The 12,924-nt window shown below is 43.6% G+C and overlaps 1 protein-coding gene across 6 annotated transcripts in view; it reads right to left on the reverse strand.

Annotated features, from left to right (window-relative positions):
- The window catches only part of CLIP1 (CAP-Gly domain containing linker protein 1), an 84,198-nt gene that overhangs the window by 36,156 nt on the left and 35,118 nt on the right, over nucleotides 1–12,924 (reverse strand). For 3 of the 6 annotated variants that reach the window (XM_063143844.1, XM_063143845.1, XM_063143843.1), the window contains exons 9-11: nucleotides 11,660–11,692; nucleotides 3,747–3,851; nucleotides 189–1,133 (exon numbers count right to left, since the gene is read on the reverse strand). In XM_063143844.1, coding sequence (XP_062999914.1) covers nucleotides 189–1,133; nucleotides 3,747–3,851; nucleotides 11,660–11,692 — 1,083 coding nt within the window. The remainder of the gene's footprint in view (nucleotides 1–188; nucleotides 1,134–3,746; nucleotides 3,852–11,659; nucleotides 11,693–12,924) is intronic. The other 3 variants (XM_063143847.1, XM_063143848.1, XM_063143846.1) reach the window with 2 other exon arrangements.

Below are 12,924 nucleotides of genomic sequence, written 5' to 3' on the forward strand. Positions count from 1 at the left end.
GTACTTCTTTTTGTCTGCTAGATGCAGTGCATGTTTTGTGTCTACATTTTAAAATCTCATCAGATGATGCAAAAATATGATTTCATAAAACTTTCTCTATAAGAAACACACAGCTTGTCTCAAAACAACACAAATTAAAGTTTAAAAAAATGGAAAAAGCAAATAAACAGATGGATGCGGGTACAAACCTGGCTACTTTCATTATTTCTGTCATTCTCTAAACTCTGTATCTTTTTTCCAGCTGCCTCAAGCTCCTTGCTAAGCTTCTCCAACTCCAGTTTACCTTCAGAATTGGCCATTTGAAGGGCATCAAGTTCCAAGAGCTTTGCTTCGGTGGTTTTGATCTTGGCTTTAAAGCTATCAATCGCCTTGGCTTGTTCCTTGCACTGGGCCTGGAGCCCCTCCAGGTCTTTTACCTTTATCTCAGCTTCCTGCAACTTGTTTAGGGTGTCTTCCATTTCCACCAGGTGCTGATCTTCAGCACTTTCCAATTTGGTTTTCAAGGCCTCCAGGCTCCTCTCCTTCTCCTCTGTGGCTTCCAGCAGCTTCTCTTTGAGAGCTTCCACCTCCTTCATGAGATGCGACCTCTCGTTGTCTTGCTTCAGCTTCAGGTTCGATGTTTCACTCTGATGCTCCACTCTGAGCTTCTCAATCTGGGTCTTGAGCTCTGCAAATTCAGCAGTCTGAGCACCAACCCCTTTGCTGAAGGAGGTCTTCAGCTCTTCCATTGCTTGATTATGTGAAGCAATAGCAGACTCCAGCTTGGACTTCCATAGCTCAGTCCCTTCCAAATTCTCCTTGTGGGCAGCGTCTAGTTTTGTTTTCAGGGACTCATTCTCTTTTACCATTTTTTGGTTGGATGCCAACAAGGTTTTGATTTCCTTCTGGAATGATTCTTCACTGATCCCAAGCTTCTCTTTCAGTGATTTCATCTCATCCTGGTGTTCCTTGCTTAGCGATGCCATCTTCTCTTGCAGCGTGCTGATTTCTTGTAGCAACGAGAGAGAAGTATCCACATTGCTGACAGGCTTACTGGACTCTAATCTCGCTCGCAGCTCAGTTACTTCCTTCTCCCGCAGTACTAGATCTCTTTCCAGTTCCATGATCCGAGATTTCTCCGATACAGTGGCCACCTAGGATCAATAGCATTTTTTAAAAGAGAGGAAAATTCATTATAACAGGTTGCACTCAAAATCATAGTGGGATACACTGATCACCTTCTCAGGGTAGCAATATAGCTTCTCTAGTACTTCTAAAGCAGGCATCTGAAGGTGAAATAGATGCTGTTAATTGAATCTAAATTTCTACTTTTGATTATATTGCTAATGGAATCCTATACTCAATTAAAAGCTATTGAAGGTGCACCTGTAACAGCTTAATGACCATTTAATTAAAAAAAACCATTCCCCCCTTTAAACGAAAAGCAAACAATCCTCATGTGTATTCAGAATTAAGCTTTAGCTCCAGCTGAAGGGTCAGTTACCTGACTGAAGTTAGTAGTAAGGCAGACAGACTGTTAAAGTCAAAAGCTTAAAATTGCAGCTTGCAGATGTTATTAAAGTTTAGCAGAACACCTCTAAGAATCCTTTCTTTTTTTTAAAAAAAGAGAAAGCATTGTGAGGGGACATCAACACAAAAATAGCTGAAGGATGCTAGATCTCATGAGACTTAAATTGGAGCGCAGAACTCTTAAGAGAGCAATTCTATGTTCTCCCCGGAGAACTCCGATATTGGAGCGCTCCTTTCCTTCCTATGCCCTCTCGGTTGTGGCTGGCGGGACGAAAGTGTGGTGGGAGGCAGGGCTGAGAGAGCATTTGCTCTCCTGGATCGAGGGCCCCTCCTTCCCCGCCCACCAACACACCACAACACACCCGTCTCTCCCCTCTAAGAGGTTGGAACTCTGAGCTGCTACAGCTTCCAGGGAGTTTTTTCTCATGGTTCCTGGGATGCTGTCAAAGGACCACAGATTACTCTCTCAGCCCATTGCACACAGCATGTGTTACATTTCCTTAATTTTGCTCATTTCTGAGATTCAGAGAAGAGCTGATGTGTGAACAAGTAAGGGATTGAATAAATGAGAAATACCACCAGCAAGAAGATCCTTAGTCAGGCAGAACCTATTGCCTTTAAAAAAAAACTTGCAAGAGAATTGGCTCGCATGGTGCCTGCAGACTGGAAAGTATTTACCCAGAAGAGTCAGGATGCTAAACTTATTTTTTTTCAGAAAAATAAATAATAATGGACACCAACTCAATGTAAAAATCAGAAAGTTGACAATCGTTTGAATCCTTCATTATAGTTCAGCAATTGGATTCAGCAGCTTCAAGCTCGTTGCGGAGACATGAGTACTTCACATGAGTATTTCACTGAGAAGAAGCAATGTCTGTGAATTTGCAGAACAAATTTTCCCTTTGCTCTCATAAACCAAAGTTCAAAGACCAGAAAAAAAGGAAGAAGCACTCTGTTATATACAGGAGTCCATATATGGTATCTGCAAATACTGAAATGAAAACGCCAGAAAATGAGCTTTTCATATAAACCCTGGGCAGACAGATTATAATCCCTGCTGCTACCCACCCAGTCCCTGTGAACTAAATTGTATAACTGCATCCATAGATAAGCGCTCTCTAAATCTTGTGAAGTCTTTTTTTTCTCCCCTCCAAGACCCTAAACAAGTGGCATGTCCCAATACTTGGACAATGGCAGTTTTCCAATTGGGAGGAAGAGGATCTCTTTAATTAAGAGTCTCATACAGCTGCAAAAGAAATCTGCAAGTACAGTTTGGAGCAGGCATCAGCAATTTGATTAAGAACCAGGAAATCTTGATCATTAGAAATGGGACATCCAATTGGCACAGGTTCAAAAACTAGTTCTAGCCATGAACTATTCCATCTCAAAGCAAAATGTTAAAATAAAAAGTTGTACTTTGTCTGCTAAAGAGTACAAAAGAAATGCCTGGGGGCTGGATAGAGGCTCAAAACTTTTCCAAACCGTGAAAGGGAGCTAGATATCTAAAGTGATCCAGATTCAGGGGAGGCACTGCCGAGCCAAGGACTGCTCTGAAGGTACTGACAACAGGTGCAAGGGCTTGCCTTGTTTATAAAGATCTTCAACGGGGCTCTTGCTAGAAATACTCCAAGGGCCGGGGGTTACTGCTGTCCAGCTTTGCTACTGAACAAGGCTGACAGAAACAGGAGAGAGAAAGAGAGAAGAGACAGACATGCCATACAACATGAGCCCCTGAAGGTCTTCATGGAAGTCTCTAGAAAAGCCCCACAAGCATCTGAAAAGGTGTTGATCTAACCAAACAGGATTAAGATCTTTCCTTAATACATAGATGACTGCAGGGAGAACCACCACCAAAGTTGAACTGGAACACAAAAATAAATCTTCGCAGTGCACTATTTTATCATCAGCTGACGAGCGAGTTAACTGGCTAAATGCTGTCACACGGATTTTTGGGGTCCTTGGTGTTTTAGAAGTATTCTTCTCTACCCCTTTCTTCAAAAGCATCTTACCTGGATTTTGCGGTAGCAAGACAGCTATTTTAAGAAGTGAATTGCAAGTTTAATTGGGCCTCACCATCCTCATGCTCTTCTTTAGCAGTGTAATGGCAAGTGGGAGGCAGGATTGTCCCTGTCTGGTAAGGATTCCAAGACATATTATGCCCACTCAGCTCCAGCATCAGGAACTTTCCCCATCACACAAAAAAAGGTCTTGTTCATTTAAACTGCGAAGTCCATTACCCTAGTGTCTTCTAACTCCCTCTGGAGTTTGTCAGCTTTGGTCTTTTCAAAGAGCAGGCTCTGTTCAAGCTCCTTAATGCGGGCATGCTCCAGTTTGGTCTGCGTCTGTTAGTAAAAAGGGAAAGGAAGAGAACACAACAGTGCCACCATCACATGCCAGCACAAGAGGAAAGAGGAGCTACATGCAGGTTGTGCCACCAGCGGTCTTCTACCAGTGATGAGCAGCAAAAGATGCACGTGGGGAACGAAAGAAAAACGAAAAAAAAGGGGGGGGGAGGAAAAATGAGCAGGGTGATGCCACAGATGGAAGACTGACTTGAAAGTGTAACAGATGGCTGAGAGGCTGAGAGAAAAGATGTGCACACACACACACACACACGAAGAGACAAGGGAGCACAGACAAAAAGAAAGTGGCAAAGTAAATTCATGCAGCCAAAATTATTTATCAGTGTGACAATTATCAGCACAGATTAGAATAGTTAATGCTTTGCAAGACATGATTCATATACCTGAAAGGCAGCCATGTAGAAGAGGGCAAAGGCTTAATTCTCCGCTGCCCAAAAAGGGCAGGCCTAGATCTAACGGCTTAAGTAGGTTTCATTTGAACATGACGAGAAACAAGATGAAGTGAGTGCCACCGCTTTGGATGGCTTTAAAAAGGGATTGGACAAACTCATGGAGGAGGAGGAGGAGGCTACCCAAGGCTATATGCTACCGTCAGCATCAGAGGTAGTGTGCCTATGAACACCAGCGGCTGGGGAAGGAGGGTGCTGTCGCACTCATGTTCAACTTGTCGGTTTCCCGTGAGCAGCTGATTGGCAACTGTGTGAACAGAATGATAGACTGGATGGATCCTTGGTCTGATTCAGCAGGGATCTTCTAAAATTCTAGGTTCTTGACAGTAAGAGCAGTTCAACAATGGAGCTAATTAGTGTGTGTGTGTGTGTATGTGTATGTGTATGTGTCTTGCCAGAGGTCTTCAGCCATCTGTCAAGGATGCTCTAGCCCTGGGTTTCAAGCAGGGTTGGATTCGACGGCCTACAAGGCCGCCTCCAACTCTATGATTCTATCCTTCAGCTCTCTACAGTGAATACACATCTGACTCCTGAGATTTTTTGTGAACTGTGGTAACAAGCAAAGTGTCCATCCAAGTTTCTGCTTATGGCCCAACTGGCCAAGTCCAAATGCATCCCTAGAGCCTCATGAGCTTCTTTCTCTTGGTATTGCTATGCTTAATAGTTTCTATTGCTATTGCAGCCACTTCTTCTATGGAAAACAATTAAAAATAAGAAAGAAATATTTGGAGTTTCTTGAGGACAACTTATTAGTGAATTTCCATAGGAAACTCATTAAAAGGAACAGCTACAAATTGATCAGAAAAAATGAAAGGGGGGGAGGAAAGCTTCCAACATAGACACCTGAAAATTGCTTCAGACAGGTAAAGTAAAAGGATTTGAGAGTTTTGTCGTGTTAAGAGACACTAACACCTTCCATGTGTATTAACGAGGCATGCCTCTGAAACCTGATCATAAACCGTGAGTGTTATAAATTGTGGAACATTAGAGTAGTGCCTTGTGAGTATAGAAGGGGTCTCATAACTAGCTCCCTGATCAGTCACAGGTTTTCGTGGAGGGCCATGTGGAGAAAAATGAGAGAGAGGCAGGACTGGAATCAGTAGGGGCCCCACTACCAATCCCTGGAGTGTCTTGGTCCTGGGCCACTGCTCCTCCTTGTTCACCAGCCGTCTCTGAATGAGCAAGCAATGAGTGGAGTAAGGAGGAGGAACAGTAACCTCTGCACAGTTTAACCTCTTCCCCTGGAAGTAGTGCAGATTGGGCCCAGAAAGAGAGGCAAGTGAAAGGATGATGGCAGCAGTGGTGAGGAGGAGGAAGAGGAGGTGGGCACACTCAGGGGAACTTACCCAAGGGCGCCCCAAAACCTGGAACCAGTAATGGTGAAGGTGATGCATTGGAGACACAACCACCATTCTTAAAACTGGACTGCAAGGGAAAGCTTGTTGCTCGCTCAACCACAACATGGCTCCTAGCACTAATAAATCATTGCCCTTCCACTGTAAGCTCTAAGAGGAATTGCAATTGACTTTCCATACTATACGAGGAAGGTTTTGCTGTGTTGCACATCCTAGTGGCTCAGTTCGCACAACACACCATTTAAAAAAAATCTATTGTGGGTTATCGTGAATGAACTGAAACGCTCCCACCACAAATGGATTGTCTAAACAACCAGCTGACTCTCTGTCCTTCCGTGTAAATCAGGAACCCTGGCTTGTCCCATGCTTTGCTGTTGGGTTGTTTCTCTGATTTGCAGTGGGAAAGAAAAGCCAGAGCTCCTGCTTTGCATGTAACCCTATCCAAACCATGGACAGAAGGTCTGTGGGTGCCTATCCTGCTTGCAGCAGGAGCAATTGGGCTCATTCACAACCATCCACATGTTCCGTCCACGATAATCCACACGTTCTGTTCACATCAGAGTCTTCAGCGCTACTCTACCATCTTTGTTCAGGTGGTTTTGACACAAGAAGTGACCTGTTGGACAGCTGAACCTATCATAGCTCACCACACATTCACAGCTCAGTCTTTGAAGTGGGTGCCATTTTTATCATCCTTTATTCTGCACCACAATTCAAGAAAGACGCAGACAAGCTGGAGCGTGTTCAGAGGAGGGCAACCAGGATGATCAGGGGTCTGGAAACAAAGCCCTATGAAGAGAGACTGAAAGAACTGGGCATGTTTAGCCTGGAGAAGAGAAGCTTGAGGGGAGACATGATAGCCCTCTTCAAATACTTCAAAGGTTGTCCCACAGAGGAGGGCCAGGATCTCTTCTCAATCCTCCCAGAGTGCAGGACACGGAATAACGGGTTGAAGTTACAGGAAGCCAGATTCCAGCTGGACATCAGGAAAAACTTCCTGACTGTAAGAGCAGTACGACAATGGAACCAGTGACCTAGGGAGGTGGTGGGCTCTCCCACACTAGAGGCCTTCAAGAGGCAGCTAGACAACCATCTGTCAGGGATGCTTTAGGGTGGATTCCTGCATTGAGCAGGGGGTTGGACTCGATGGCCTTGTAGGCCCCTTCCAACTCTGCTATTCTATGATTCTATAAATAGCAGTAGCACATTTTTCAACTGTATCTGTTTTTTACATTAAAAAAAAATGTAAAACCACTTAATAGCACTGTATTCCTAAAATGTGCTCTCTCTCTCTCTCTCTCTCTCTCTCTCCCTCCCTCTCTTTCTAACCATGGGGGGGGGAGCCCTTTCCAGTCACTGCAAAGTGGTTAACACTTTTAAATTGCCACTATATCTCTATAATGCTATGATACTGTTTCTTCAAAGTAGCATTATTTTGTTTGTTTATTTATTTATTTATTACACTTATATACCGCCCCCATAGCCAGAGCTCTCTGGGCAGTTTACAGAAATTCTAAAATTAAGATTAAAAACGAGTATACAAAATTTAAAATTCTAAAACACAGAACATACACACATAAAGCATTAAAAAGTGCTAATTTAAAAACCATTATTAAAAAAGACCTTTTTGGTCACCACCACTGACCACCTTGCTTAAATGAGGCCGAGCTATGACAGGTCCACTTGCTGGATGGGTCACTTCCCATGTTAAAGCCACACCCCTTTAAAAAGAGCACCGCTAAAGGCAATCTATATCTCTCTGGAGATTGCATTACTGTTTTGCCCTTCACAAAAAGGGTTGGGGCTTCCTCCAATAAGAAAAGAAGACGGCACTGGAGAAACACAGGAAGGCTACAAGCGGATGACAACATCGTGTGGAACGTGAGCGAACGAACCACAGTGATTCCACAGTAAGTCGTCACCTGGAAGCAACCTTAGTCATAAACTCCCAGCTGTAGTCAGGAACAACTGATGCTGCAGAAGCCATTTTCTGCTCCAGAAAGCCTCCTACGAGGGAGCCTTCATCTGCTGACACTTTTAGACCCTGAACACAGAACTTGGCAAAGCAAAACCTCACTGCTGTCAAGTGGGGCTGATGTCCATCCAGCCTACGTGTTTAGGAGCAGCGCATAAAAGAGACACTTCAAAAGTGCGCCAGGAAAGCTCCCGACTCTCACAGTTAATTTGCTTCACAACTAGCATGTCCGATAGTGGAGGCACTTCCAGAATTAATTACAGGGTGCGACCTAGAACGTCTAATTGAGCTTGTCAGGTTTAGTGATATCCAAGAGAAACAACTTGTTTAAAAAAAAAAACCACTCCCTTTCCTGAGAATATTCTCAGGCCTGTTCTACACATGCTGCAAAATGAGGTGGCAGAATAGACTGTGCCACTTCAGGCTCCAGGTGGTGACAATCACATCGTTGAATGCTTCTCTCTGCTAAAACGACAACAAGAACCCTGCAAGCAGAAAACTAGCCCAGCACAAAGCAGACTCGGCTAGAATTTCTCTACCTGTTGGACTTCATTGCTTTGGGGGGGAGGGGCAGGGAGCATTTAACCTTGGGGAGCATTCCGAAATAGCATCGCTCCCCGATGTGCAATATGAAGTGGTACAGTCCACTCCAACACCTTAGGGTTGTACCACCTCCTGCTGCTGCATGTGTAGACCTAGCCTTATGCTCCTCATGAAATAATAATAGTGGAGCCCATTTGGGGCTGCCCAAACACTGATCATTTCCACTGTAAAGCAGCTACTAAAATGAGAGGCCGAAGGAGATGGCTACGGATGTATATTCCATTCTGATAATTTTCCTGTTCCACAGCTTAACTGCAGATCTTGGTAAAGCGAACTGAACAGATCAGTGACCCTTGAACTTGGCCCCTATATTAAGAAGAGCAACTCTTTGTCAGCCAAATCAAAACTTAACATGCCTGCAAGGGTTTTACCCCAAGCCCAGGGAAATGAAGATCAAATGAAGGGGGGAAGCTGGAGTTATGGAGCCCAAAGGGCCATGAAAGACACCATGGAAAAGATATGGGGAAGAGGATGACCCATAGAAATAAAGAACGGGGAAAGGGTGACCTCGTATACCTTGCAGCGGCAGCGGCAGCAGCCTTGAGGCAGCCGGGTGGTTTCTCTGAAACGTTTCATGGAGGAAGGCCACAATTCAGTGGTAGAACACATACTTTACATGCAGAAGGACCAAGATCTCCAATTAAAAATGATCAGGCGGTAGACCAGGGAAACATCTCCCTCTGCCTGGTTAACCACTGCCAATCAAAGTAGCCAATACTGGACTAGAGGGGCCAGTATAAGGCAGAGGCAGACAACCTTTTCGGGCAGTGGAACATTTGGCAATTTCAGAAACTGTCCTGGGCACCACCACAAAATGGCTGCCATGGGAAGCAGGATCAAGGTCAAGCACCTGCCCAAAGGATCACATACAAGGCCTGAGTTGAGGTTTGACCTCCCACATGCTAAACAACTCCTTTGAACCTGCAGTTTTTAGTACCAACAGAAGCCTATTTCACAGCAATCCCAGCCACCGGTAAGAAAATGTGTTCTTTTTAAAAAGCAAGAGGGGCAGGGCACCCTGGCAAGCGCCAAGGAAGATTCCAGTCTGGGGGCACATTGGTGCCTATGGGCACCACTTTGCTTTCACCTGGTATAAGGCAACCAACCCCCTGCGCTCCTATATGACTCTAAGTGGGTGGGACTAGAACGGGTAAGAGAAGCTGATGCAGCCATGTGTAATATGCCAATTGGAAAGGACGGGTGAGCCTCAACCCATTCAACGTACACCCAAAATATGGGCTGAGATTTATTTTTATTTATTACATAACATTTATAAACCACTTTTCTACATATACGTAATCAAAGCGGTGTACAACGAATCCAGAAGCCAGAAATCATTAAGCAAGCTAACTAAAACAATATTACAATCAATAATACTAAAAAGCCAGCAGCAGAACAATAAAGGCAAGATTTTCTTTAAAAAAACCAAATGCCTGCTTAAAATTGAAATATCTTAACAGCCCACCTAAATGTGGGGGGAGAAAGGGTCTGCCAGAGAGAGAGAGAGAGAGAGAGAGAGAGAGAGAGAGAGAGAGAGAAAGAAAGAGAGAGAGAGAGAGAGAGAGAGAGAGATCAACAACTGTGGGGCCACTACTGAAAAAATCCTGCATCTGGGACCTGCCAATCATAAAATTGATGGTGATGAGCTCCAGAGCAGAGCCTCTGAAAATGATCAAAGGATTCAGGCAGGCTCATGTGGGTGGAGAGTGTCCTTTGGGTAACCTGGTCCCAGTTAAGGGTCAAGTATGAGAAAGGTACCTCTCCTTGCTCCTACATTACATGTGGTCATCAGGGTCCCCTGAAAGAGACTCATCTCCAACCATTAGAACCATAAGAGGACTTGATGGCAAATCATTGCAAGGGCTGGTTAGCCACAGTGTGAACAGAATGCTGGTCTGGTTACGTTTTTGGTCTGAAGAGCATGGCTCTTCTTATATTCTTATGGTCTTGACATTTTAGCAAATGCTCAAACAAAAGCCACTAGCCATAACTTTACAATTATCCCTGAAAAGAAAAGCCTTTTATAGGAGAAGACACCTGCTAGGGGGAAAAAGTAAGACTGGGAAACCCAGCATAAAAAAGAATTGGGTGCAGAAGGAGAGCAGACAATACAACACAAAAACGAAAAAAGAAAGAAAGGGACAGGTCACATGCGGATTTCAGTTGAGCACACCATGAGCCTGATTTGGAAGCGCAGAAGAGACCAAGACACTATGGCTGCCTCTGCTCAGGGAACACTGAAGGAAGCACAGCAGAAAACAAGCTTCAGGCTGAAGGAGAAATCTATTTTGCTTGGAGAGAAAGCAGCCTGTTCTGCTCCAGAAATCTTACCGAAGAAGTAACCCAAAGTGTTCTTATTATGTTGTTAAGATTCTTCCTAACTCACACACACACACACAAGGAGTGCGTGTGTGGAGAGAGGGAATCTCTCTATGTAATGAAGGGAAGATGTTCCACTAAGGCACTGGAAACTGGACAGGTGGGTGATACAATAAATGACAATTAGCTTTCATTATAAATTTCCTCCCTTGACTTCCGTGCTCTCTAAACATTTTAAGAAAGGTGAAACAGCAACTCGGTTTGCTCGTTACTGCAACCTATGGGTTGTTAAAACCATGGGTAGTTGTGAGAGACGAGTGTGTTGCCTCATGCCTGCTTCGTGTTTGCTAAAGAACCCAGGGCTGTTGCTGTGATGCCCAAACCTGGCACTCTGAATCGTTGAGGGAGAAGCAACCCAGAATTTTAACCCAGGGTTTGTTGTTGGGTTTAAAACTCTGGGCCATTTCTATCTCAACAACTCAGAGTGACAAATTCGGGCATCACAGTATTCCTGGGCTAGTCAGAAAAGCAGAAGCAGGCAAGAGTTGGGAGGCAGCATGCTCACTCGCTCCAGGGGCATCACAACAACCCGTGGGTAGCTGTGAAGTGCAGACTGTGCAAATGTGGGAAGATGCCCAATTCAGTCTCCTGAATTGCCATCCACTGAACACTAGTGGGCGCTCCTAGGTTAGCTAGCAGAATTTTCATAAAGGTTGAAAGTTCTAGTGGTATTAAACAAATAGAGCCCGAGATTAGCTTCCTACAAAAAAAAAAAAGGGGGGGAAGCACACACTAAAAATCACAAGGCTTTAGAATTAAAGACGCTATATTAAGCTCGAGGACTGGTTTAAAAACACAATGTGTATAAATGCAGTCCTTTTGGAAAATTTCCTCCAGTATACAAGTTCCTACATGTAAAATACTGGAATGGTTTCTCAAAGCTACATGCACACAAACAGGGAAGCTATGGCCCCAGCAGCAGATTATGTCATTAGTGGGTAAAGTACATCATCAACAGAAGTTTTATTGGTAAATAATCTGTGTTAAGAAGGGGGGACGTTGCCACACGTTCAGTTGTCCTCTTACATTCTCAGGATCTTCAGAAATCTGCCTCTTTTGCTATCAGCAAAAATTAAAACAAAGAAAGTTCACCAGAATGCTAAACACTATGATTTAAATACAAACAAAAGGAGATAAATAGGTCAATAGATTCAAACTCTTCAAACGTGTGTGTGAGTGAGTGAGTGAGTGAGATACACTACTGCTTCCTCCACCCCAAGAAATTATTTTCTGTTTTCCCAATGACCCCATGATGCCAGATCTACTCGGAACTGAGGGAACAACCAAAAACACACTCACCGGTTGGGAGACCATTGGGGAGGAAGGACCCACATGATCTCCCGCGCATACGTGGTTGCAAATAACTCGGGATTCCGCTGTGGCAACTCACATGCTGCTCTGTTGCTTGTGTGTGCATACACACATGAAAAAGTGAAAGGGAGCTGGGCACAGAATGTGATCTTTGGGAAATACTTTTACAGTAAGTATTGTGTGAAATGTCCAGATGCAAGACTGACCTATAGCCAACTTCCCTTCAAGTAAGTCTAATATTTGAGACTTCTCAAAAGTCAGCTGAAGACACCCTACAATCCTGTCCTCAAGCATCTCACTGTGGGGTCATGGGGTCACGTGTGAGATAATTTAATTCCACCCTTTATTAACAAAAATCCTTAAAAATAAAGCTGTCTTGGTTATATTTTGATGTATAGGTAGAATAGAAATTACTGTAATAAATAATAATGCAATTTATATTTACTGTATATTGGTGGTAACACAAAAATAGACATAAGATCAAAGGCTGAGAAGGTAAATGAGTGTTCCATGAAGATAAAATGGATGGAAGACTTAACATAAAAGTAGAACTAAAGAAGATGTGAAAATGAGATGGACAAGTCAATACAAGGCTAGCACTTCCAGTCTGAAATTATTTGTAGCTCTGCTTGTCAGTTCTGAATTTGCATTGCACAGGATGCTAAGGAAAAGGCATTTACTGAACACTGCGTTGTTGTTTTTAGAGTAAACAAGAACATGTTAAAGAAGCTTCAAGACAGTCAATGTTATGAATTAAATGTACAAAACTGGCAGTGTTCACATTGGGGTTTTCTACTTAAGCCTAACCAGGAAAGCAACAAGTCCCTACAGAGTTTGGTAAAGCATGTGTATTAGCAATGAAGTAACAAGATGCCCAGAATATGCATCTGACTACTGCATTTAATCCAAGACTTGAACAGAATGAATTTCTAGAAATTAAGTCTTCATTGAAAAGTGAAGGATGTTATTTACTATAAATA

Source organism: Elgaria multicarinata, chromosome 18 (genome assembly GCF_023053635.1).
Source record: "Elgaria multicarinata webbii isolate HBS135686 ecotype San Diego chromosome 18, rElgMul1.1.pri, whole genome shotgun sequence".
Classification (NCBI taxonomy): domain Eukaryota; kingdom Metazoa; phylum Chordata; class Lepidosauria; order Squamata; family Anguidae; genus Elgaria; species Elgaria multicarinata.